Consider the following 27,312-nt stretch of genomic DNA (forward strand, 5'->3'; position numbering starts at 1 on the left):
TCTGGTTTTTTTCTGGAAGTGATGCCACATCATTGCTAATAGCTGCCCCTATGCCCACACCAATCTTTTGCTGATTGTTGGGCTTGGTCTGGCAACCCTATCATACTCTCATCTGAGGTTTTAAAAACATAAGATTTAATAATATTGAATCATTAATTTTGGGCATCAAAATAACATCATCTTGATACTAAAAACCTTAATTAATCTAGATTTTTTAATACATATATATCTGGGGTTCAGGTTCTTTTGTGTTAGCTTCAATACAGAAATGGGATTGTAGGAAAATCATAAAAGAATTTTAGAAGCAAGGAAAAGAGAATGTGAAAATGGAGTTGAACTTTCTGTTGACAGCTAGGCAGAAAGTAATTTTGCTACTTCTTCATTTTGCCAGAACTGATAGGCAACCTACCCTCAATATATGGAGAGGTCCCCAACCCTACCAAACCCCTGGGCACTTTTGGAATGTTGAGAAAGGGTAGTGGCTACCATCACAAAATGGCTGCTGCTACAGGAAGTATGAACAACCACAGAACAGTTGTCATGGGACCAATCAGATAACATCTGCAAGTTCCAAGCCTAGTCTCCTCCTATGATGGGGCAACTATTTCTCAATGGGCACCCCCTCCACACTCAAAGGTGCTACCTCCTCAGGTCATCTGAAGTACCTCCTACTCCAATGAAGTAAAGGAAAGCCAAAACTGACTCTTTGGTCTAGGGAAGAAGCGTGTTTGGGAAGAAGTAATTGGGCATCAGGAAACACATCAGTGGGCACCCTGGTGCCCATGCTGGGAATCACAATGGTAAAACTGTCTCATGAACGCAAATCTCATGTAATAATCAATTTGCCCCCACAACACTAATTTTACCACATTAATACTGAAATTGGAACTGTAAAGCATGGCAACTTTTCTGTTTCAGCTAAAGTTGTATGAATGGGTCTAAATTTAGGAGATGGGAAATATGTCAGAGAAATAAAATAAACCCATCAACCTAAAAGTGAGGTTGCATTCCAGGAAGATGAGGAAAAGAAGAAAGGAAGAGAGGGGCTTAGTACAGTCCACATCCACGCAAATTGTTGGCAATGATAACATCAGTTACGGCATCAAAGACAAACTGAATGTTGTTGGTGTCAGTGGCGCAGGTGATGTGCGTATAGATCTCCTTGTTGGATGACTTGTTCTTGCTCTCATACTGAGACTGGATGTAAGTCACAGCTTCAGTGAAAGAACTAGGGCCTGCAAGAGAGAAACATGAAGTCAGGGAAAAGCCTGTTTTGGCACACAAAAGAAGTCCCATCCATCCAAACAGACTCCCCACAGATTTGCACCCAATCTGTAAAAGAAGATAATCAGAGTGCAGCGCTTGCAGAACCAGAGTTATGGTTTCTTCAAATTATCTGCATTGTGAGATCTCAAGCCAGCTGTGCCATGAAAAAATCCTACACTAAGACTCCTCAAAAATTTACCCACAAGGCACTTGATGGTTGTCTATATGGTCAATAATACAATGCATTTCTGGATGAATCAGTCAATAATACCAGAATTTATACAGTATAAAACAGCTGTACACACAGGGTTGGATCCAGGCAGCTCTCGCACTCAGTCTTGCCCAATTCCTCTCCTTACTACAACCTGCTTTCCACATGACTTTTGCCTGTTAGTGTCCCACAATTCCCAGCACAGTCTTTCTGGAATTGTCTAAAGGGGACCCCTCTTTCCTTTTATCACCAGCAGAAAAACTGGCTGCATTAAAACCATATTATCTCTGTAAATACTACAAAAAAGCTGTAAAAATACTAACATGCATGGATAGGAGCCTGAAGATGAGAGAGACTCACTTGCCTAGTGCTATTAGCTGAGTTTATGACTCAGGTGAGTGCTATCCTTAGCAGACTCACATCCTTCTAAGACTATTGCATCCCAGTGACCTGGGAGAATGTAATTCTGTTTAGGATTATATTGTAAGGCTTACATAGGTGAGACAATGACAGGGGACCACAGGCATCTCTTGTGAAACCTTGGTTTGCCTTAGGGATGTGCAGGCAAGGGAGGGCAGCTTAATATCTGAAACTCCACAGGGTTTTGTTATTTGCAATAAGCTCCTCTGTTCCATAATTAGCATTTTAAAAGAGAAATTATGGATTTATAAAGGACACATCTTTTCTCCTTTAAAATGCTAATACTAAGAAGAGAGGTGAGTTTCTAATAGTGAAAATGAATGAAGGCTGAAGGGTTAACTGAGGCTGCACAAAACTTAAATTTACTCGCCGTCGGTATGTTATGTATAAGAATGTCTTTTCTCTTTGGAGCACACAGCTAACTATATCAATACTTCTCCTTTGGATTAGACGAGCGTAGAAAATACATCAGTTTAGAATCAAACAGAACTCTTTAAAAATGTACACAACTTTTGAATCGTATGAAAATCTTGTAACTTTTGTATTTTAAGGATTCTCTTTTTTACCTGTGTACTCTGGAAAGCAGATTGCTAATGGTGATTTCTTTATTTTCTCCTCAAAGATATCCTTCTTGTTGAGAAAGAGGATGATAGATGTACCAGTGAACCACTTGTTGTTACAAATGCTATCAAAGAGCTTCAGTGATTCGTGCATGCGATTCTGCAACAGAAAGGAGATGGTGCATCAGGCAAGAGACAGCAACAACGTACATTTTGAACATGTAGGGATTTGTCTAAATTAACAGAACAAAAAGGAAATTGATAACAGTGAACATAATAAAAACTCAACGTGTACATACTGAAAATGTGTACGTAAAGAGATGCAGTCCTCACAGATTTGAAGTACAATTAGTAGCACTGTAAGGGTTTTTAAAAAATGATTTAACAGAGCTTTACATTTTTGCATAGCACATATTTTCTTCCCCTCCAGCTCAAGTAAATCATCATGCACCATGCATGTATGGGGGGAAACTACAGTTGCCCTTAAAGGTCAAAAATCTAAACAGAAGTGTAGATCATGCAGATTTTTCTAGAACATTCTTGTTAAAATGTCCATCATCTCACTCATTGGTGCATGTGTGTATAGGACATATATTTATTTGGATACATTAACCAAGGACTGAGAAGATCCTTGAATTAATCGAGAGTTGAAAGCAGACCAGGAGGTAACGCCTTCTTGGCAATGACCTTGCCATGACCTTTGGCTGCAGTAGTTTGTTATTTTGTTTAGTGTTGGCAGTTCAGTTGACTTCATTTAGTGCAAGTCCTTTTTGGAAGACGGTTGGATTGAAAGCAAGCATCTTGCCCAAAAATAAAATAAAAGAATTAAAAGGAGAAGAAAAAGTGAGCAATGGTAAAAGAAAACCACAGCAGAGAAGAACTGAAGCACCTATCAGGAAATTGTCTTGCTGACGTTATATTGTGCTTCAATATTAGATTTGGGTGTGCGCGTGCATAATGTCTTTTCTTTGCAAATGCCACTAGATCAGAAACAAAAATGAAGGCGAAGCAGCTTTTTTTTTTTTTGTAGGATTTCATGCAATAAATGATAAAGAAGAAAGTAAAAGAGGTCAAACCCAAAGAACCACAGTGCATTGGTTAGATGGTGGCAAGGTCTGGCATACGAAAGGAGGAAAGAGCTCGCAGCAAAATCAGCCAGTTAACGTTATGTTCCCCGGCTGCTTTCAACTCTTGGGGTATTGTTTTTTCTCAGTTCAAGAGAAGCTTCATACCTGCCAAATTTGTTGGGTCTCTCAAAATCTCATTATTTTGGCCTTTGTTTGGTAAGGTAAGGTCAGACGGCCGAGGAAAAGTGGCGGTGGAGCAGAGGCCTGGTGAAGTTTGGAGCGAGAGGGTGAAGCTGGAGCACATGGCCGGTCACGTGGCCGCCTCTCCCAGCAGGAAACGGAATAGCAGAGAGAAGCAGCCATAACGGAGATCCGAGCATACCCAAAGAACCAAAGGGGGAGTGATCAAAAGGCAAAGCAGGTTACAGACCAGAGAGATTTCTTCTTTCTCATCAGTACTGAGAGCGAGATGCCGGAGTTCCCGCCATACAAGAGCAACAGAAATTGTCATCAACAAGTTAAATAGACGAGACAGAGAACTTTGAGTTATCAGAAGTCGCTTCAGAGCAGGTAAGATGGAAAATCCCCCCAACCTGTTCTTGCAATGATCACATCATAGGACAATGCTATGGCTTCTTAAGGGCCGCCATGGCTGCTCAAACTGTGTTCCAGGGAAACACAGGAATTCTCTGTGGCTTATCAGAGATTTTTTCATGAGAAATTCAGCCACTGGCAGACAAAAGTCCCTGCAAGACAGCATAATCACCACTGTCCCTATGCAATGGATAGCTTTGGGAGATTGCCGAGGGCATTCTAGTTTCCAAGAGTAACAGTGAGTGTCAATAGGCATGGTCATTGCCATCTAAATTTGTGTACCCAACAATGTGCCCCATCATCTGTTGCAACAAGTGCTCTCTTTTCTAGCTGTTCAAGGGTTCTTAGATGGACTTCCAGGGTTCCTTGAAGAGAGAAAGTTTGAAAAGTGTTATACGCAAGGCATTTCTTTACCCTGCTGGCTCTCATGGGGTATGACTTGTTCTGTAGCCAGATCAGGGCCCACCAGACAAATTCTGCAGCAGCAGCTGAAGGTCTACTTCAGAACCACTGAACGAGACAGTGCACATATCTTAAGTGTACCCCTCTAGTGTTCCTTTTGGTCCACACATCTGCCTTTATCCAAAGACACAGTTCCCAAAGTCTTAAGGGAACTTCCGTCTTTGGAAGAGGGGGAGGAGATTTCTGCCAACTTCCCCTCCAAATGTAACGCCCCCCCTCCCACTTTCTCTTTGTTCATTAAGGTCTGTTTGACCTTCAGGAATAAAACTGGAGACGGCTTAGTGAACTTCAAAGAGAGGGAGAAATGAGAAAGTCTTCTGAAAGTGTAAGAAGCCTGTGTGTTGTAATGGCTACAACGTCAGACTGACAGACCCAGGTACAAATCTTCATACTGACACAAAGTTCACTAAGGTGACCTAAGGCCAGTCATAGTAGCCCAGTACAGATGAGCCCCTACACTAGGGTTCCCAGGTCTGTGTTGGAAAACACCTGGAGACTTTGGGGATGGATCTGGGAGAGGGCAGGGTTTGAGGAGGAGAGGGGCCTCTGCATGGGACAATGTCATAGAGTCCACCCTTCAAAGCAGCCATTTTCTCTACGGGAGCTGATCTCTGCCAGCTGGAGATCAGTTGTAAAAGCAGGAGATCTCCAGGCCCCACCTGGAGGCTGGCAACCCTACATGACTGAACACATGGGGAGGGGAAATGACCAGAAGTATGCTGGCCCTGCCCCTGCTTCTGTCCAATTGCCTTGTCATCTGCAGGGTATGACAAAGCAGAGAAAATGGCAGCATGGACACACCTGTGATCAGCAGTGTTTGGAAAGCAGCATTTCTGATCACTGTGTGTGTGTGTGTGTGCACACAGTAAACTTCTTGATACAGCATAACCCACTTCATAGGGCTGTTGTGAGGATGAAACGGAGAAGGGAAGAATGTTGTAAGCTGCTTTGGGTCCCATTAGGGAGGAAAATGGAGTATATATATATAAAGGAGGCAGAGATATTTCTTTTATTATGTATACCACACTTATTACTTGATACCTGTAAAGAAGACAACCCTGAATGTAAGACAACCTCCTTTTAAAAAGTTATACAGAAAGGTTTTTTGTTATGTCATACAACTGTGACTTGTATATGAATCAAAGGCAATCCCCTTTTCTTCTTGTTGGTGCACCTGGAAAAAAACTCTTATGCTTCCTATTTGGGTAAACACAGTATCTTCCACCTTCATGGCCCAGGACAGTTATGGGGTGTTCAGAGGCGAAATTGTCTTAAGGTCTTCAAATTGCTGCAGCTAGCCCAGAAGGCAACAGTTAATATACATTAGGAAACTGTAAATCCTTTGGCTTTGGAAGTAATCAAATGGTGCTATGTTTGCTTGTAACAAGGCATGGCAGAATCTACCTGTCTTATATGGCTCGTCCCACTTGTCACCAATTACAGAAATTCTACCTGTGCTGAAATACCAATTGTCAGTGTATTGTACACAATGTGCTAGAACTTTTGCCAGGTTCAGAAAAGTTAAATTAGAAGAAAATGGCTAAACTGGCTAATCCAACTGGCCCTTTAGAAAGGAAGGAAATGTTGGAGGGCGCACCAAAGGGAAGTTATTTATGCAATCAACATCCCTCTGAAAAGAAATATTTACTATGTCCTTATTGGGGATCAAACGTACGATTCATTGAGGTAGAGCAAGACATCTAGAACAGTTCAACCTCTTCAGACTTGCTAAATGTGGAACTCAATAGAGCTGCAAACACAGGACCATAAGTCATATGACATCACAGTCATGTGACAGGAAGAGGAAACAAAGAGCTAACTCACTGGCGTCAAGACCAGAGCTATGAGCAGCAGACCAAGAGGGGAAGGGACAGGAAACACAAGCCAAGCACCAGGACATGTACTGTAGAGAGGAACGAGCCAAGGATCACAGCCATGGCAGAAACCTCTCCACACTGAGCGACCTTGTCTTACCATTCTGCTATAGTTCTGAGAGAGTCAGGGAGTGTTGCACACATGTTCTCTATGCAGGCATACTAGCAAATTGGACCGCCCAAAGGCAGCAAAATATGGAAGCCTTATAGGATTTGCAACCCACCAAGGGTGGGGCTCTAAGACCACCTGAGGATCTCAACTGGTGGTTTAAAGACCACTGATTACTGATTTGGAACTCAAAAGCCATACATGGCTCAGGTCTCTCTGTTAATTTGGCAATGCAAATATGAAAGAAAGGGCAGAAAATGAGTGTCATAGTCTCCCATTCCACCATATTGCAAAAACATAAATACTGGGTCTATATTTACACTGATTCTGCATTTGTTCTAATCAGAAAGTATAAAGCTTTGGAAAGATCATGAGACTTACTTTTTCCCAGTTCTCATAGCTACAATTGAATAATGAAAAAGCAACCGGAATAGGTTAAATGGAGATATGAGTATGGATTATGAATATGGATTATTAGTTGTAGTATCACAGTCTGAACACATAGTTAACATAAGATGGGAATTTTGCTTTCACTCTTGAAGCCTTTTCTACTGCTTAATTTATTATAAAGCATCCCAGAACAACTGCCCAGCACCTCTGCCCTCCCTTTGGGTGCCATTTTAGAATCCCTTCCGGTTTTTAAAATTAAGAATATATTCCTGTGGCAAAATAGCCTCATTCATGCCATGGAAGCTCCCTGGGTGACCTTAGCCTAGTCACACTCTCCCAGCCTAACCCACCTTAAGGATAATATAGAGAAGAGAATGATGTAAACTGCTAAATAAACAGATCTTTAGACTACAGAGATCTGTTCCTCTGGAATCACTGACAGTGTTTGAAGGTGAACTCTATGGTACATCATAGAGTTTAGGAGCAACAAAACTCCTAGAGTGACATATATCCCTGCTGAGCTCACTCTCCTCCCCAAACTTTGCTCTGTCCAGGTACTGACTCCCAAATCTCAAGGAAAAGCCGAAGGAACTGGCAACCCTAGAGGTGGTTCCAGGTTGGGCATTTCAGTTATTCTCCTTTTCCCAGTTTCTTTTGCCTCCTTTCTTCTGCCAGCTTTTCATTATATTAAACCTCTGAGTATGCAATGCTAATAAAACTTTTGTGAAGGCCCAATTTAAGGACAAATCCCACCCTATTCTTCATCAGTGGTAACAGGCTAGGAGATGTTAGCAAGATACTGTAAACCATGGTGGTGGTGATAAATGCTGTCAGGTCACAGCAGGCCTATGGCAACCCCATAGGGTTTTCAAGGCAAGAGATGTTCAGAGGTGGTTTGCCATTGCCGGCCTCTGCGTAGCAACCCCGGTCTTCTCTTTGGTGGTCTCCCATCCAAATACTAACCATGGCCAACCCTGTTTGCTTCTTAGATCTGATATTAGGCTAGCCTAGGCCATCCAGGTCAGCGGCTGTAAACTATAATTTATTTAAAAGAAAGCAACAGGACTGATTCAGTAAATCCAAGTTTACACTTCTCTGGCTCACAATTTTAGAGGAATTAATCTTAGTGGATTTATACTTCTATATATCTGATGAAGTGAAAGTGTATGCTGGAATAAATTTTCTTATTCTTTAAGGTACCATACAACCCCTGCTTTATTTTGCTATTACAGACTAAACTGAAACAATTAACTGAGCTTGACGCACCAACATTTTCTGCTTTATTGTATCTTTTAACCATAAAATTCTTTTCCTTTGCCATTCCCCTATTCCCAGTCTTAGCCAATCACTCTCCCTTCCCTCTGTCATTTTCTCAACTCCCAATTTTGGCTTCTTCTTCTCCAATATTTTTTTTAAAAAAGCTGCCACAGTGTATAAGGTTATGAGTTCCATTGATCACACACCAGCTCTTTTAAACCAGTAAAATGTCAGGTTATAATTCAAACAAATAGAACTGATCACTTGTGGAAAGGTAGAAAGAAATCATACAAAGCCAAAAGTCAGCACTTTTTACAGCTAAAGAGTCAATGCCTCATCAAAATACAGATTAAGACCAACAAAGAGCAAGTATAAGAAAGCCAGCTGGCATAACCAAAAATACACATAGCTTAACATTGCGGGCAATGAGAATGTTGAGTAATAACCCACAATGTTTCTGCAGCCCAAATACTGATAGTTGTGGGATCTTTATTAGGAACTGGCATACATGAGGTTTCACAATAAGTTATACACACACATATACGCAATCCTGTACAATAGTGTTAATACACTGATTTAAATCAGCACATGGTTTGCACTTGTATTACTGGTCATCCATATCATTTCCCTTTCTGTAAAGGATCTCCAAGAAGTTCTTTAGATCCATTAAAAATCACTGCCTGCCGTTCCCTTCACATACTGGTTATTCTATCCTCTCATGTACTCCTCCAACAGACCTTAACTTCAAGAATTCATATTTGGTTCTGCATATTTAGCTCTGTAGCCAGAAACTGCAGGCCCCAAGACCAGTTCTGCATTAGCCTTTGTCCTGGTCTCATTCTCAGCTCTTGAGTTTGCAGGGGGCAGGGAGCAAGCAGAGAACACGCAGCCCTGCTCCAGAGATGCCAATGCAGAATCCAGGAAAAAGAGCCTCTGTGAGACGCCCCACACAAAATGGAGGCAGGTGCTAAATGCGGAATCAGTAAAAGTCATAATCCTACTGATACCAACAGGACGCATCATGGTTCAAAGTGGAAGTTACTGGAATCTTTCTGGCAACCGATCCAGTGTCCAACTGCCATTGATAGGCACACATACATAAATCCAGTTAAAAGGACCTCTATCTGAGGCCCAGAAGAGCTGCTGCCAGAGCAGACGATATTGAGCTTGGCGGAGCAATGGTTTGACCCTCTGTGAGACAGTTTCCAGGTTCCTGTCTAACTCTGACTGCCTCTCCTCCCCCACCCCAGTTGGGGGACAGCAGTTCTGAATTCTGAATTTGGCAGCTCATCCAATTAGTTTATATTATATTACTTAGAAATGAGAACAAAAGTCTTTAAAAGCTACAAATGTATTTATCTCCCCTCCCTATGTGTGTTTGTGAATGCACATCCCTTCAAGTCGCATTAGCTACTGTTTAAACAGAAACATGCGCAGAGCAATAATTCTGGGGGAATCAAAACCTCTACTTCTAGAATGCTTCTAAAAGGTACTGGAGAACTGGTCTTGGTAAATGAGAAATTCATAAAAGTGCTGCCCCCTTGACTCTTTGTAAGCAGAACACTGGAGAACTATCATTTGTTGCAAACACTGGTAGGAAATCCCCCCTCCCCGCCCAATGCATTCATTCCCAATAACCGCAGTCCACAAATAAACCATCCTATTATACAACAGAACAAAAACCTATACTATCTGCCCTCTTCTACCCAGTTTCTAAAGAGCAGCCTCAGCTGCGTACTCACTTGAATTTGAAATAAAATAGACTGGAGCTTTTGAAATGGGCTGCTATCAACCCGCAGCATCCACCGCTGGCTAAGTACAAGTTTCTGAAGCTAATTACGAGCAGGGTCAAGAACGCAAAAGCCACAACTGCCTTACCAGTGTCCACAACCCAAAGGCAAGCCGATGATTTCTCCAAATCATCAGTAAGATCCAACTGTCAGATCCAGCTGCTCCTTTAACCTTCTCCCACCTCTAGCCTTCAGGAAGGCTTTCTTCTTTTTAGATGCTGTATATCAAAATGGTTATAGCTACGAGATGAGATAATTACCCTTGTACTGCCTGAATTCCAACAAGCTCTCTACATTTGCTTTCCCAATCCCATAGTCTGCTTTTAAAAAATCCTTCTATTGCTGTAGTAATATTGCACCCTGTCCCCCACCCCCTATGGCTGGTCAAAGTGAACTTCCTCGTTGTAGACTACAGTCATGTGAATGTGTTCCCTGTTATATGAATCCATTTAGTAGAGAGTTGGTTGGTAGAAGACAGCAGAAATGTGGAAACGGATAGCTGAGCAAGCACCATTCAGTGAACAGGGTTAAGAAAGCAGATTGTGAACAGCCCGGCAAAGAATATGAGGTCGTCATTTTTGCAACAAGGAACAGCGATGCATGATTAGTAGGGCTAGAATCCCACTAAGCCAGAAATCTAGTACAACTGCCTGAACTCTGCAACCCCTGAGGAATATTAATATCTAATAACATCTCCAAAGATCTCTTGTTCAGAATTCAGCTTACGAAACAAACAAATAAAAAATGTTCTTATGAGTCTCCCCAACCTCCATATGCTGTTCATTGTAAATAAAGAGACCACAAATCCCCAGTCATCGCTTCAGCAGAGACAACCCCCCCCCCCACACACACACATGTAGGCTTTCTTAAACTTACTGCCCACTTGGGGAAGGAGGGATATGAATCTATATTACTTTTTATCAGAGCAAACAGGTGTTAATCTTATTCAACGAAATTTGGTGAAAACATGGTGAAAACAGCCTCTTCAGTACTGGGGACCTCTGGTTTAAGTTAACCAGTGAGAACAGGACACAGATTTGCAGCCAAATTCTTGAAGAACTTAATAAGAGAGCAAGGAACAGTGGTTACCTGTGCTAATGTCGAATGGAAGACTTAACATCCAACAGTTGCCTGTAGAATGGAATCTCTGTAGTATTTAAGAGTCAAAGGAAGACATGTTAAAGTAAGAAAAGGTGTAGCATCCTTTCGAGCTAAGAGCCAACGATAGATTAAGATGTGACCTCCAATTGGTACACAGAAAAACATTGACTTCTCAGGGCCTAATTTGCCCAGAGAATACTCACCGTGGTTTCATCTTCATGAAGCACCTGGTCGTACCCACTCAGTGCGACACAGAAAATAATCGCTGTGACATCCTCAAAACAGTGGATCCATTTCTTACGTTCTGACCTCTGACCTCCGACGTCAAACAGCCTGTAAAAGAAAGGGGGATAGTTCTTCATTATGGGTTGAATCCAGAGAACCTCCTGTTATAGTAGACAGTCAAGAAGAATCTTCTTCTTGTGTTGTACTCTTCCTTGCTGAGATTGGATCCACACATGGTTGTGTACTGCACACTGGTTCACTACAGCTGTAATTTGCTGCTAGATTATCTTGTCCATACAGGAAAATCCAGTTGTCAATGATGGCTGTAGTAGAATAGTACAGTACTATCTAATCATGTGTGGATACAGTCTGAGCTAGTTGCTGAGGGAAAAATAATAAATAACTTCATAAATATTATCACTAATAAAATATTAATATTAGCAAAATATCAATAAGGACTTAAGTAGTAGTAGTACTTTATTCACGGTCATCCGACCAGCTTAATACAAACAAATAAGGACTTAAACTTATTAAACTTATTATTTTTGTTCATTATATGGTAGAAAAAAGTTTCAGGGCAGCTAATGACAATAATCATAAAATAAAAATAAAATGACAATAATCATAACATCATAAATAAAATGTATTATTTTTTAAAAAATTGAATATAGTTATTGGAAATTCATAATGGCAGCACATTCCACTAAAGTCATTTGTTTGGAATATAAATATTATTTATTCAAGTGGAAGCTAGAAAAATATTGCATTCAGATCTTTTAAAGCCAAAACTGGGCAATTCTGCCCATTTTCTTGAGGGAGAAAGCTCCATGATAGCTGCCGCCACTAAAAAGGCCCTGCACCTTGAGCCAGACAACCTAACCCAACAAGTTAAAAACATAGCTCCGCCTGATGACCCAAGCATATAGGTGGTTTATCTGAAGATGATGATATTGGATTTATACCCCACCCTTCACTCGGAGTCTCAGAATGATTTAAAATCTCCTTCCCTTCTTCTCCCTACAACAGACACCCTGTGTGGCAAGTGGGGCTGAGAGCGCTCTCTCAAGAACTGCTTTTTCGAGAACAGCTCTGAGAGAACTGTGGCTTGCTCAAGGTCACTCAGCAGCTGCATGAGGAGGAGTGACTCAAATCCATTTCTCCAGATTAGAGTCCACCATGTGTGGATGGATACAGATTAAACTCTTAGCCACTACACCCAGCTGGCTCTCTGAGATCTGAAAGGAGGTGCTCTCTGAGATTTGCTAAACCCACGCCATTCAGGGCTTTAAAGGGCTTCAAACATAGTATTTTGAGATGGGTCTGGAAACAAACCTGTAGTCGAAATAGATTTACCAGTATAATGTTTTCTCCAAAGCTAATTCTTGTCAAGTAGGTGGTTGCTGCATTCTGTATCAGTTGCTGTTTCCAGACATTCTGCAAAAGCAGCTTCACATAGAGCACATTTCAGTACTTTTACACTGAATGTGCTATTTCAGGATTGTTGCCTACATGAAAACCTGGGTCCAAATCCCTCCTCAGTCCTGAAAACACACTGAATAATTCTGCCCACTCACTGGGTGCATTCACACTATACTAACTAATGCGTTTTACAGCCGGATTTTTACTGTGTAGGAATAGATGTAAAATGCATTAGTTAGTGTAGTGTGAATGCACCCACTGTCTCTCGGCCTAAGCTATCTCACAGGGTTGTTGATGAGAAAAAAGAATGTTATGCACATTGCCTCAAGTTTCTGGGAGGAAGAGCAGGATAAACAATTGATTATACAAAGAGAAAGACTGTGGTTACAAAAGACTGCACTACCTTGGCAATCAATGGTGTTTTTGCATCGTACTAACCTGAAGTGGAGATTTTTGAACGTGAAATGGGTTTCTACAATGCCAGTTGTTTTAACCCTGGTTCGAAGGATATCTTGCTCTGTGGGCTGGTAGTCCGAAGCTCCAATTCGATCTAAGCTGTCTAAGTAGCTGTGAAAATAGAAATGTTAAGAAGAACCATGAGGCACAAAGTAGATACATACTTTTCAGGGCTATTGATGCTTCAAAGAAAAACACAAACACAATTTCTTTGGATTTTCAAAAAAAAAATCAGAAGTAAACAAACACATGGAGCATGTACTACTACTGTTACAATTTAGGTTTGGCGGACTTGGGAGAATGGGATTTCCCATTCCCAACAAGTTCTCATGGTTCTCCCTTTTGTCCTATTCTATTTTTAAAACTGGAATGCAACAAGAAATGGAATTCACTTTTGCCCGGCCTTTCTCCCCACTGGGGGCCCAAAGCAGTTTACGTCATTCTCCTCTCCTCCATTTTAGCCTCACAAGAACCCTGTGAGGTAGGTTAGGCTGAGAGAAGTGACTGGCCCAGGTCCCCCAGAAAACCTTCACGGCAGAACAGGGATTTGATTATGGGTCTCCCAGATCCTAGTCTGACACTCGAACCACCACACTGGCTCATCCGCTGCTGGTGGATGGTAAAGACCTCAAAAGGACAAGAGGCCCAGTTCCCGCCACTCAAATGTCTAAAAAGCTGTGATCCCACAGAACAGGAAGCTTCACTGAAGTCAGTGGTACTGAAGCATTCTGGGTGCAGTATTGCAGATGGCTCTCTTTAATTCAGAACCCTGCACCCATTCCCACAAACTGTTGTGCTACTGAACCTCCCTATTTAATTTTTCAGAGCTGTCCCTTCCGCAGAAAAAAACCCAGCAAGCATGAACACTAAAGCAACATGTGGCACACAGCCTGCTGCTCCACATGCTATACAGGGCTGCCAGCACAAGGGGGGGGGGGGAGGAGGAGAAGGATTTATATCTCGCCCTTCACTCAGAGTGGCTTATAATCTCCTTCTCCTCCCCACAACAGACACCCTATGAGGTAGGTAGGGCTGAGAGACCTCTTTCGAGAATTTCTCTTGAGAGAACTATGACTGACCCAAGGTCACCCAGCAGCTGCATGTGGAGGAGTGGGAAATCAAACCTGGTTCTCCGGATTAGAGTCTGTTGTTCTTAACCACTTCACCAAATTGAGGAGGGAAACACCTGGAGATTTTGGGAATAGAGCCTGGGGAGGGTGGCGTTTGAGGAGAGGAGGGATTCCAGCAGAGTATAATGCCACTAAGCCCACCCTCTCAAGCAGCCATATTCTCCAGGGGAACTGATCTCTGTATCTAGAGACCAGCTGTAATTCCAGGAGATCTCCAGGCCCCACCTGAAGGTTGGCAACCCTACATGCTACAGCTAAAGTGATGTTCATTCTGCACTACAGATAGAATATGCACAGCCCTCTTTAATTTATGCAGGGCAAGCTGCTGCAAAGAAAATGAATACAGTGGGCAGAAGAAAGCCTCCAGCACAGCACAATTGTCTGTGTGTGCTTATGTGTGGGAGCATGGCTCAGTGTGTGTGACCCTTGGTGGGAGAAGAAGAGCGCTGTCGTCTGTGAAATGTTAGAGGGTACAAGGTTATATCCCAGGAAGCTTATTTTAGTCCCTTCCAATTTAAGCAGTATTTGTTGCTGGCAAGAGGAGAGGAGAAATGACAGGAAAAATTCCCTGTGGAATCCACACTGTGACTTCTCAAGATGGCAAGCAGTCCGCAATTACTCTCAAGTTTTCCGATCTCAGTTGGCAAATCCTAGTGCAGGGTGGGGGAGTTCACATCTCCAGACTCCAGTGCCTTGGGAAAAGACAGCTGAGAGGGAAAGTTGTAACTTCTGCTTGCACCCTGAATGGCCATGAATGATCCCTTGGACGGCAAGCCTAGATGTACAAAACACTTTGATCATCTGATCCCTTCATTTCCATGCAACTGTGCCCTCCTGAATCCAAATAACAAGCTCTAGGTTAGGCTAAAAACATGTTTCTTGGCTTGGTCAGAGACAGTTTTCCTCCACTTTGTTTTCATCAATTGTTTCTGGAGGCGAATTGTAAGAATGCCATCACCTGAGGAAATGAGCAAGGTCCAGGTAGACTTGTTTCTTTCATGCCCCTTGCTGAGCATTTTAAAATGCGTTGTGATGACGGAGGCTCTCTCATAGTGGTCAGGGCATCTGTGACTGGGGCTCGAAGAGTTTATTTTGGTAATCAGATTCCTTGCAGACATAACCATTCATTTCTCATTCACAAATGGCTGTTGTCTTTTATTACTGATGAGGGGAGGAGGATCTTTTTGAAAGAAGCTAAGACCCTGGCTTTTAGGGTCGCTAGTCCCCCTTGGTCACAGGCAAGGAATGGGGTGGGGGGTAGGATTGCCGGATCCAGGTTAGGAAACTCCTGGAGATTTGGGGGTGAAGCTTGGGGAGGACAGGGACTTCAGTGGGGTAGTGTGTCACACTCTCCAAAACAGTCTCCAGGGACCTGATCTCTGTGGCCAGGAGATGAGCTGTAACTCCTCAGCTCCACCTGGAGAATGGCATCCCTACCAGCCACGGTTGTGCTTCTAGACACTGCAGGGGCAGCTCCAGGGGGAAAAAACCCTCCCATTAGGCCTTTGCTAGTTGAGAATGATAGCTAAGCAGCCAAACTCCAAGGTATGCAGGAAAGGTGGATTTCCTGGAGGGTCTTGATGGAAAGGTAATACCAGGTAGCTCTTCTGGGGGAAAGGCTCCTGACATAAAAGGCAGCAGGGAAGAAAGGGTGGAATTCTAGCAGGAGCTCCTCTGCATATTAGGCCACACACCCCTGATGTAGCCAATCCTCCAAGAGCTTACAGAAAAGAGCCTTGTAAGGTCTCGGGAGGATTGGCTACATCAGGGGTGTACGGCCTAATATGCAAAGGAGCTCCTGCTAGAATTCCACCCCTGGGTGGAGCCATAAGGCTGCCAAATCCATCTGAGGAAATGCCTAGAGATTTGGGGTGGGGTGGAGGTTGAGGAGGGAAGAGAGCTCAGTACAGACAGTTTCACTCTCTGAAGCGTCCATTTCCTTGAGGGGTACTGATCTCTGGAGATCAGTTGTAGTCGCAAGAGAACTCTAGGCCCCACCTGGAGATGGGTTACTCTCTGGAGTCATGATAGAAAGCCTTTAGGGTTTCTGGGGAACTGAGAGGGTTAGAGTAGGGATGGTTCAAGGTCACAAGCAGGGTCATGGCCTCGGTTACCAGTTTCATCAATAGAAAGGAAATGTTATTTATGTATTTATTACCATATTTATAGCTCACCTTTCTCCATGGTTCAAAGACAGCTTACACATTCAAAAATAAAACAATTACCGCAAAACCTAACTAGCCCCTCTTCCCCTTAAATATTTGTGTGTGTGGCCTAAACCTCATAAAAGCCCTAGCACATAAAATGGCTTTGCAGCACCTTTGGTGGGACTTGGGGAGCCCCTGAATTACAGCTCATCTACAGACTACAAAGATCAGTTATACTGGAGAAAATGGATGCTTTGGAGGGTGGACTTTATGGCATAGTGCCCCACTGAGGTCTCTGCCCTCCCCAGGCTCCATCCCCAAATCTCCAGGATTTTCCTGACCTGGATCTGGCAACCCTTTCCCTCATCTCACACCAGGGGGATCTAAAGTATCTCCTAAACATCTTTGGGGATGGCACTCTCCTTCAACTCCTCATGAAGCCCATTCCAAAGAGAGAAGCCTATGAGGAAAAAGGAATAGGCTCTAACTGAAGCCAGGTGGGCTACCCTAAGGGGGGAACAGCCACCAGGCTGGAACCTGAGGACGGCAGTTGGTGAACAGGGGCATAAGGGGAGGGATGTACCAGAAACAGAGTGGATTGATCACCCCGCTCATGCATTTCCATGGTGTACCAGGGTGATCAGACAGCCTGAAACCCTCCACGGAAGCGCTTTGCTGGGGAAGCCACCCAAATTTGCTGGTGGCTATTTAATTTGTATGGGAGTTGTTTTAGCACAAGGTAAGGGTGAGTGGGGCATGGAAGCCAGATGTGTGATTACGTCCATTTAATCTGGTGGGAGGGATGGCTCTGGCAGGCTGAACTGCTCATCTGATTGCACCCCAGTGTGTCTCAGCCTAGCCTGGATTGTTGCGAGGTAAAAAGGAGTAAGCTGCTCTTTGGGATGCACATGAATGTAGCATAATAACAGAAAGAAGGTGAAATTTAGAAGTTGGAATGGGACCTATACAGAACCCTAATCTGTGGTATTATGTCTTTCAAGACACCCTGAAGATAAATAAAATTCCAGAGATTTGAGGTATGGGGAACCCAGACATAGTTCATTGCTAAAGGGAAAATGCTATCTCTTGGGGTATGGGAAGGAGACACATTGGTTGTAATGCAGAAGAAGATAAACCTATAAGGAACATTCTTACTGGAAATCTTGAAAAACTCCTTCTATTTCCTCCAGGTTTTTTTAAAAGGCAACAACAGCTGAAAAAGTGGCTCAAAGTAGAATAACAGAAGCGTAATAGAAAGTGGCAAATCGATACATTTCCCCCACCTTACTTTGGTGACAGAGATTAATTCACCTGGAGAAAATGGTTGCTTTGGAAGATGGACTCCATGGTGTTATAACCCACTTAAGTCCCTCCTCTCCCCTAATCCCACCCTCCTCAGGCTCCACCCCCAAAATCTTGAAGTATTTCCCAACCCAGAGCTGGCAAGCCTAACTTTACTCTCTCCTCTGATCAAACAGATTCTTGAATTACCTTTTTACATGAAGTGATCATAGGATAAGAAAATATATCAAGGACAATGAAGTCCCTCCAGCTGTTTAAAAATGTATGTTATTTGTGTCTAGCCTGCACTTCTCAATGCATGAAAGCGTGTTTGTATAACTTTATACTTATAACTTCTAGTATAATTATGCTATGAATGTATGTTCCATGCATCTGATAAAGTGAGCTCCAATTCACAAAAGCTTAGACTTGAATAAACATTGTTAGTCTTAAAAGCACCACTGGTCTGATTAATTTTGTTTGTCAGGTGCAAATTTGCCCCAATGCCAACGCAATGATCCCAGTATGAGAAAATTATGTAATATAACAATCAAATGTTCTTGACCTTCTCTTGATGGAGCTCATCCCATGACCTTGGAAAGCCAGCTGACCACCAGTCATGGCAGTGCAATTGAATCGGCAAGTGAAGAGATTTGCATTAAAGTCAGAATTTCACATCTCACTCAGGTATTTTTGGAACAGGTTGCTGGTCTTTATGACATATGAAGCTGCCTTATACTGAATCAGACCCTCGGTCCATCAAAGTCAGTACTGTCTACTCAGACTGGCAGCAGCTCTCCAGGGTCTCAAGCTGAGGTTTTTCATGCCTACTTGCTTGGACCCTTTTTAGTTGGAGATGCTGGGGATTGAACCTGGGACCTTCTGCTTACCAAGCAGATGCTCCACCACTGAGCCACCTTCCCTCCCCTTCCAAATGATGGTGAAGATTATCCTGGAAGTTATGCTGGGAAAGCACAATGAGCAAATCTGAAAAGCTGTGGGACAGATTTCCAGTAGTGGAGCCTCTCCTGGGTGCTCTCAGAATCAGGGGTGGCTCTAACTATGAAACTAACGAAGCTTAAACTTCAGGGCCCCTAATCCTGGAGGGACCTTAAAGCATTTTTTTAATGAGTGCATTTTTCAACAAAATTGGGAGTTTTAAAAAAGTGTTTGTTATTAAAATAAGGCTATTTTAGTGAGAGAATCATAAACAAATGGGCTGAAGTACTTAATATACCCGTTTTTATATGACCTCATAATGTTTTTGTAATTGGTCAAATTCCAAAAATTTCTCAGGGGCTTGCAGCACCCAAGCTCCCAGCTGTATGGGCTTGCTTAGCTTACCAAGCCCTTGTTAGATGCTGCCCTACTGTTGCTGGTTGAGAAAGGGCCCCATAACAGTTCAAGCTTCGAGGTACCAAAAATGTAGGTCCACTACTGCTCAGAATCCTCTGTGTTTCCCCAGCAGGAGTCTCTAGCAGGACTAAAAACTGGAGGAAAAAGGATTGCTTCACTTGATTCCTTCACTTTCTTGTCAGCAGATCTCAGCAGCTTAGAGGGATCTGACTTCCATCCTTCCTGGCCTGGGTTTGAGTTTCCTTTTATTACTCTCTATTCTACCTCCATGGGTGGTCCCAGAGTTGCCCACCCATGGAATCTTGAGAGTTTGTCTCACCTCTCCCACTCCTGGGACTCAGCCTCATAAGAACATAAGAGAAGCCATGTTGGATCAGGCCAATGCCCATCCAGTCCAACACTCTGTGTCACACAGTGGCCAAAAAAATTATATATATATATATATATACACACTGCGGCTAATAGCCACTGATGGACCTCTGCTCCATATTTTTATCTAACCCCCTCTTGAAGCTGGCTATGCTTGTAGCCACCACCACCTCCTGTGGCAGTGAATTCCACATGTTAATCACCCTTTGGGTGAAGAAGTACTTCCTTTTATCTGTTTTAACCTGACTGCTCAGCAATTTCATTGAATGCCCACGAGTTCTTGTATTGTGACAAAGGGAGAAAAGGACTTCTTTCTCTACTTTCTCCATCCCATGCATTATTTTGTAAACCTCTATCATGTCACCCCGCAGTCAACGTTTCTCCAAGCTAAAGAGCCCCAAGCGTTTTAACCTTTCTTCATAGGGAAAGTGTTCCAACCCTTTAATCATTCTAGTTGCCCCTTTCTGGACTTTTTCCAATGCTACAATATCCTTTTTGAGTTGTGGTGACCAGAATTGCACACAGTATTCCGAATGAGACCGCACCATCGATTTATACAGGGGCATTATGATACTGGCTGATTTGTTTTCAATTCCCTTCCTAATAATTACCAGCATGGCGTTGGTCTTTTTTATTGCAATCGCACACTGTCTTGACATTTTCAGTGAGTTATCTACCACAACCCCAAGATCTCTCTCTTGGTCAATCTCTGCTAGTTCACACCCCATCAACTTGTATTTGTAGCTGGGATTCTTGGCCCCAATGTGCATTACTTTGCACTTGGCCACATTGAACCTCATCTGCCACGTTGACGCCCACTCACCCAGCCTCAACAGATCCCTTTGAAGTGCCTCACAATCCGCTCTGGTTCTCACCACCCTGAACAATTTAGTGTCATCTGCAAACTTGGACACTTCACTGCTCACTCCCAACTCCAAATCATTTATGGACAAGTTAAAGAGCATGGGACCCAGTACTGAGCCCTGCGGCACCCCACTGCTTACCGTCCTCCACTGCGAAGACTGCCCATTTATACTCACTCTCTGCTTCCTATTAATTAGCCAGTTTTTGATGCACAAGAGGACCTGTCCTTTTACTCCATGACTCTCGAGCTTTCTAAGGAGCCGGAAGATTCTAAGGATCCCGAAAGATTCTACAAACCCTAATTTCTAAGGAGCCTTTGATGAGGAACTTTATCAAAAGCTTTCTGGAAGTCAAGGTAAACAATATCTATTGGGTCTCCTTTGTCCACATGTTTGTTCACCCCCTCAAAGAACTGTAACAGTTTAGTGAGGCAAGATCTTCCCTTACAGAACCCATGCTGAGTCTTCCGCAATAGCCTCCCTATTCTTTTCCACGCTCAAGACTTTGCAGAAGGTTCTTCTGACACTCCATCTTGTCCTTGGACTGGCAGTTGGTCAGCAGGATATACTATGGCTCCCTACTCTGATGTTCGCCATCCAACGGCTACATGGAAGACCTGTGGCCTCTGCCACACCGCGCCCCCCCCCCCCAATTGGCTCGGTCAGCCTGAGGGGCCTGCCTATTCCATCAGCTGTTGGGGCAGGCAGTAGTGGCCCAGATGTCAGCAAAGTTCTGGGTGGTCCACAGAAGGGTGGGGCCTCCAGGCCCAGCTTGGAAGTCAGCGTAGACAGTGGCAGGGGGGAAATCAAGTCCAGTGTGTCTAGACTGGAACACTGGTGAACAGACCTCATGCTAAACTGGTGTTATATTACCAAAACACCTGCTCATCAGATCAGGAAAGGAAAGACAGTTTAGGCATGATTTTGGCAACATCTCCAGGCATTTCTCACTTCCCAGCTAGTCGCTGAGGGAGAAATTTGTCCTTTCCACCTCCATCGGCAACACCTGAGATGCCATTAGAAACAAGCTTCATTGCTTACATTCTGGGACTATGCAAAACTCTCAGAAGTGATGGACCAAATTATGTTATACGAGACTATTGGGAGAGCTTAAGCCTAGTGAGAAACTCAGTCATGGTCTCAAATTAAAAAAAATATTATTGCTTCAGTGGAACCAAATGGACTTGCCATCGTTCGAAGTGGAACATTTATTTATTGCAGCTCTGCTTCACTTTTCAGTGCCCCAATGGCACTTGAAGCAGCCTACCGCAATTAAAAACAAATACAAATATTAATCAAGCTATAATTTCTGTGAACTGTGGGTCCTGGAATGATGACAGGATGCCTGGCAACCAAACTCTTTTAGCCAGGGCTTTTCTTGCAGAAAAAGCCCAGCAAGGACTCATTTTCATATTAGGCCACACCCTCTCATGCCAAGCCAGCCGGAACTGCATTCCTCTGCATTCTTGCTCAAAAAAAGCCCTGCTTTTAGCCCTGATAGCCTCACTAAAGTGCAGCTGGTAACTGGGGAGAGAGGAGCTCTCAGGCTGAACCAAATCCAGGCAGACTTCTTTTTCACCCACCACCATCAACCATCTAACTGCCGCCTGCCTAAAAACCACCAACTCTTCCTTCTTAACTCCTCACTCCATCAGACCTGTTTAAACTATACACAGGCCAATTCCCAAACTCTTGTGAAATTCCTTATCTCAAGAGTCCAGCCACCATTTTCTGGTTGCCAGGGCAACTCAAAATGGCAACCAAACTCTTGAGAATAATTACTCCTCCTTTACTACACATTACAAACCATAATGTGTATCTTTATCTTTAATTTATATGTATATCTTACTTTATTTTGTTATTTGAATATGTGCTGATAACACTAGGGTACAAATATTTCCTACCTGATAACTTCTGTATAATTTTCATACTCTATTGGTACCTTTGTATTCCCTCAGTAATTTAATTTTAAACCTATTTTGTCTTTATGTATATGTTGAAACATCTTATGAATAAACCGTTTAATTTTTTAAAAAAGAATTAGTCCTCCAGGAGTTCAGAAAAGCATAAATGGTACACGTCCTGACACACTATTTTTAAACAAAACAGGGATAGTGAAGAGATAAAGAGAGTTATCTGCTTCTACTCTTGGGTGGGAGTTCTGGCCATAGCACTAAGCACTGGGGTTGTCAACCACTAGATGGGGCCTGGAGATCTCTCAGAATTACAAGGTGACTCCATATGCCAGAGATCAGTTCCCCTGGGGAAAATGGTAGCTAGGGAGGGTGGACTATAATGTACCCCACTAAAGTTCCTCCACTCCCCAAATCCCACCCTCCCTAGGCTCCACTTCCAAATTTGCCAGCATTTCCCATCTCAGAGTTGGCAATTGTAACTAGTGATGCTGGCAAACACTTTGCATCCTCACTGCTCACATCACATTTTTATTACTAGAAATTACCAGTAAGATGTATCCAGTTAGGCCTTTTCATTCCGTTTGTGGGATGGAGCTGAAAATACAGTTTTCAGATTTAAAACTTAGTTACAAAGTTTCAGATTCGTAAACTAAAACTTCTGAAAACTTGCAATATATATATTTTTAAAAATCCAACATGTTCCATTTAGCAGAAACATTTTTGTGTGTGCAGAAAAGGGTAAACTGCGTTATGACAATGAGGAATGCTATAAGAACGTTTGCATAAAGTGGAATGCAGACAGCTTGCAGCTTTCAGCTGGACACAAGCCAGAAATTAATTTGCAAGAAGTCATAATATTCTGGCAGGAAGTCAGCGCTGCTCAGAGCTGGCCAGTGCCACCACCAGTTCATGCCCAGTGAGATCTTATGCGGTTAACCTTTCAAGTGAACCAAGATAAAAATGCTGCATGAGAGAGAATGGGGGGAGACAAGGTAAAAGGATCTTTACTAGCAGGACTGAGCTAGTAGAACTGAAGGAAAGAAGAGAGCAGTGCATTATGGCAAGTTTGGCCCACAGTGCAGCAACTGAGAGCCTGAATGAGGTGGGAAAGTGCCACAAGATGGTGGCGGCGGCAGCTTTTAGACTTTAAAAAGAATTTAATAAATGTGTAGAAGACACAGCTACTGAGGGCAATTAGCCACCATCTCAGCTTCACCATCCTGAGGCAATGCACCTCTGAGTACGGAATGCTAGAGGCAGACAGCAGGAATTGGCCCTGCTATTGGATTTCCTTAACCTTTTCGGAAACAGAGAGCCCTGGACTAGGTCGATGTGGGTCTGATTCAGCAACGCAAAATCATTATGTTCTTTGTACTCTGTGATTTACAAAGCTACAGGTAGGCTCTGCCTTTTGATAGGGAGGCCCAGCTGGCTGGCTGTCACCTCTTGCTGCTGTTTGCAATTATCCTAATCAGAACCCTGTTGTTCAGTAATGTGTTTTCTAGCAGTTGGAGGAGACTTTTCAGGTGCGTGGGGGAAAAAATTAGTGGAAATCTGATACTCCAGTCACAATGCTGGATTTGTGAGAAAGGAAATGTGAGCAGAGAATGAACTGTGGAGTGCAGGATTTTTGAGCAGGAACGCACAGGAACGCAGTTCTGGCTGGCTTGGCCAGTGCTACAGCTCAAAAATAGCCCTGGAAGGCAGCCACAGGCTCCTCCCTTTCCTGGCCCCTTTGCTTAGAGCAGCCATGAAGTGCTGTCAAGGGAGGGAAGGAGGAAGGGAAAAAATGGCTGCGTGGGTGAGCAGTGAGGATGGAGGGGAAGGTTTGCCACTTGGGGAGCTGTTGCTGGGAGCAGGTGGGGAGGCAGCAGCCACCAGAAGTTGCCACCTGCAAACGGGATCCTCCTTCTCCTCCTGCTGTAACACCAGTCCCCTACCAATGCCACTGCTCCAGCCTTGCCACCTCCTCTCATAGCTGGGCTCATGGGGCCAAGCTGCATTGCGGCGACATCTTCCTACAGGCTGGCTCACCGCTGGAGGCACTGCCAGCTCTCTGTTCCCTGGCTTCCTGTTGGGGCTGCACAGTCCCAGAACTACAGGCTGGACTGGACTGCCTGACTTGCACTGTGTGCCATGGAGGAGTTTGCCTGTGGGATGGAGCTGGAACAGCACTTTACTGCCAGGTAAGTATGGTTAATTCTGATTTCCTCCACTCTTGGCTTTAATCTTGAAAGGCTATTTACATTTCTAAAGGAAAGCACAATGCTTTTTGGGTGCTTTTCAGCTCTGGCAAGAGGCAATATCATTTTTGTATGAATGAGGCACACTACAGGGATTGCAGCGGTCCGGCAGGGAAGAACTGTATTTCTGAAGGTGACGTTTCCTACGGAATCCCTGGCAAAACACTTGCTCGCTTCTCTGTCTCCTAGCAACAGCTTGAGGATTCTTCAAGCCTGAGATGGGGTTAACCATGAGCTTTGGCAAAATGTGTCCATCTGCTGCGTAGACCTGCCCACAAGGGCTAACAGGCAAAAGAGTGCCAGTTCCCTTGCAGGCTGTTGAATGAGGGAGGGAAACCATGCTAGGCCAGGATGGTGGCCCCTCACTGACCATTGCCCAGATTGTGTAGAGGCTGAAGGCCTTGGGGCTCCATTCCCAACTGGAGCGACAGGCCCAAATGAGTTGGCTTGGGCTACTTTTTAGGGCACCCCTTCCCTTCTATTAAAGGAAGCTCCTGCTTCACCTCTGTCTTATCTTGTATCCTCTTCTGCTACCCAAAACCTTTCCTCTTGTCTTCTCTCTCTTTAGTTCCTTCTTTGTTTGCTGTCCTGTGCCTTGCATCTCTGCCTTGTATTCCCACTCTTTGTACTTCTCCTGAGCTTTTGTATGATAATAATGATAATATCTCAAGAAAGTGTAGTTGTCCAATGCCACTGTAAGGAATTGACTTACTGCATGTAAATTACCTCTGAGCATTGGTTCCAGATTATCGTATATTGATCAGAAGAAGTTATTAATCGAAACACAAAATTTTACCTGGGAATCGTGGTATCAATAGTACTCTTCAATATCTGAATCCTTCTACAGAACATTCATAGCATTATTGAATATTCTATCTATTTTTGCAAGGAGAAGTCTGCGTGTCAACACAAAACTACTTTTGAGTAGTGCATTCTTATGGACTCTTATGTGATGGACTTTTCTACCTTATACTGAATTCTTTATTGTTGTTTTGTTTATGTAAATATATTTGTTTTGTGAATATTGAAGGAATGGTTTAGTTCTCGAAGTAATTTTCACTTTATAAATAAGATTAGTGAATTTGAAAGTCTCCTTTAAGTGTTGTGATTAATTTTCAAAGAACACATTTTTCTTGGTTTGCAACTTCCTGTGTTCTTCCCTTGTGGTTTACACACCCACCTGGGGATTGGCAACTCTAAGCAGGAGGATTCTGATTCCTTCATGCTCTTCTTAGGGGGTCCCTTGTACCCCAGAGGTACATTTTGAGGGATATTTTGGCTACACCTGGAAAGGGGGAGGAAGCAAGGGCAAAACTAATTTACATTTCTTTGGGGGCATGAAGCAGAAGATGGGAGACACCACTTTGGCCTCTTTTTTTTTTTAAACCACAGTACTCAAATGGCTGAAAAGTTTTGCTGTGTTCACAGAAATCCTTTCCATTGGCAGAGATTTTTGTGTAGGATCCAACCCATTGTTTAGAACTTCACTGCACTCCAGGCCTTTTTTTGTAGCAGGAACTCTTTTGCATATTAGGCTACACTCCCCTGTAAGAAGAGCTCTGTAAGCTCTTGAAGGATTGACTACATCAGGGGGGGTGTTCCCTCTAAGCTGCAGAGTTTTGTGAGCAAAAATTCTACTTTGTGAGCTACCAGCATTAAAGTTGTGAGCTACTGGCATTAAAGTTGTGAGCTACTGCATAAGTTACTGCGCTTTGAGGTCATTCTTCCTGAGCTAAGACAAAAATGTGTGAGCTGGAGACTAAAAATCTGTGAGCTAGCTCACGCTAAACTCAGCTTAGTAGGAACACTGGGTGTAGCCTAATATGCAAAGGAGTTCCTGCTACAATAAAAGCCCCACTGCACTCTAATATATTAACAGATTCCCTCCTCCCATCCTCTATCCAGAATCAGCAAGATGAATTAGGAAGGTTGGTTGTTAATGCAGAGTTTATTTCTTTTATCTGGTTATAACACTGAAAACAATTACTGGAAATTAACACACCTGTTAATGTACAAAGATAAAATTAGTAAACACTTTGTTTGGGTTCTTAAACTGATAAGATATTTGAGGATCTCTCAGATCAATAAAGCACAGAGTTTGTTCAAAGTTAATTATATTACCTTCATAAATACAATGAAGGAGGATATTAAAAGATGGGGAATTCTTCCTGGATGGGTAGAAGTAATTAACATTAATAGTGTTCCTACACTGTTGTTGATCTTCAAACTTGCTGTTGTTTAAATTGCATCTTTGCTGCTGAATAGTTGGCAGAAACAGTAAATAAACTTTTATAGGATATATATATCCTTTAGAAGTGACTTTAGAAGTTCTACCAAAACCTTTATGATAAAGAAGATTGGAAACATCCCAGGATTGATTTTGTTCTCTGTTTTTAGTTGTCTGGAGTGTGCAACACTGGTCAGTATGAATAGAATCATAGAGTTGGAAGGGATCTCCAGAGTCATCTAGTCCAACCCCCTGCACAATGCAGGAAACTCACAAATACCTCCCCCTAAATTCACAGGATCTTCATTGCTATCAGATGGCCATCTAGCCTCTGTTTAAAGAACTCCAAGGAAGGAGAGCCCACCACCTCCCTATGCTAGGATCAAACTACACAATATATGGCTCGCTTTACCAGAAGCCACACAGGGAAGTTCAGGACTGCAATGCAGGAGAAGGAGGGGATCCTACCTCCCCCCCACACACCATGCTGTTTGCCACAAGCAGCCCCAAAGTTATACAAATGCCTCCTTGCCCCAGGGCTGTTTCAGCTGGGGGGGGGATTGTGAGAGAGGAAGGCAA

The 27,312-nt window shown here is 43.2% G+C and overlaps 1 protein-coding gene across 2 annotated transcripts in view; it reads right to left on the reverse strand.

Annotated features, from left to right (window-relative positions):
- Positions 1–27,312, reverse strand: part of GNAO1 (G protein subunit alpha o1) — a 239,445-nt gene that overhangs the window by 21,980 nt on the left and 190,153 nt on the right. Inside the window, exons 5-8 of one of the 2 annotated variants that reach the window (XM_060253988.1) lie at positions 13,184–13,312; positions 11,305–11,434; positions 2,464–2,617; positions 1,006–1,235 (exon numbers count right to left, since the gene is read on the reverse strand). In XM_060253988.1, coding sequence (XP_060109971.1) covers positions 1,048–1,235; positions 2,464–2,617; positions 11,305–11,434; positions 13,184–13,312 — 601 coding nt within the window. In that variant the 3' untranslated portion in view covers positions 1,006–1,047. Of the gene's footprint in view, positions 1–1,005; positions 1,236–2,463; positions 2,618–11,304; positions 11,435–13,183; positions 13,313–27,312 lie in introns of those variants that run through there. The other variant, XM_060253987.1, reaches the window with a different exon arrangement.

Source organism: Heteronotia binoei, chromosome 14, assembly GCF_032191835.1.
Source record: "Heteronotia binoei isolate CCM8104 ecotype False Entrance Well chromosome 14, APGP_CSIRO_Hbin_v1, whole genome shotgun sequence".
NCBI lineage: Eukaryota > Metazoa > Chordata > Lepidosauria > Squamata > Gekkonidae > Heteronotia > Heteronotia binoei.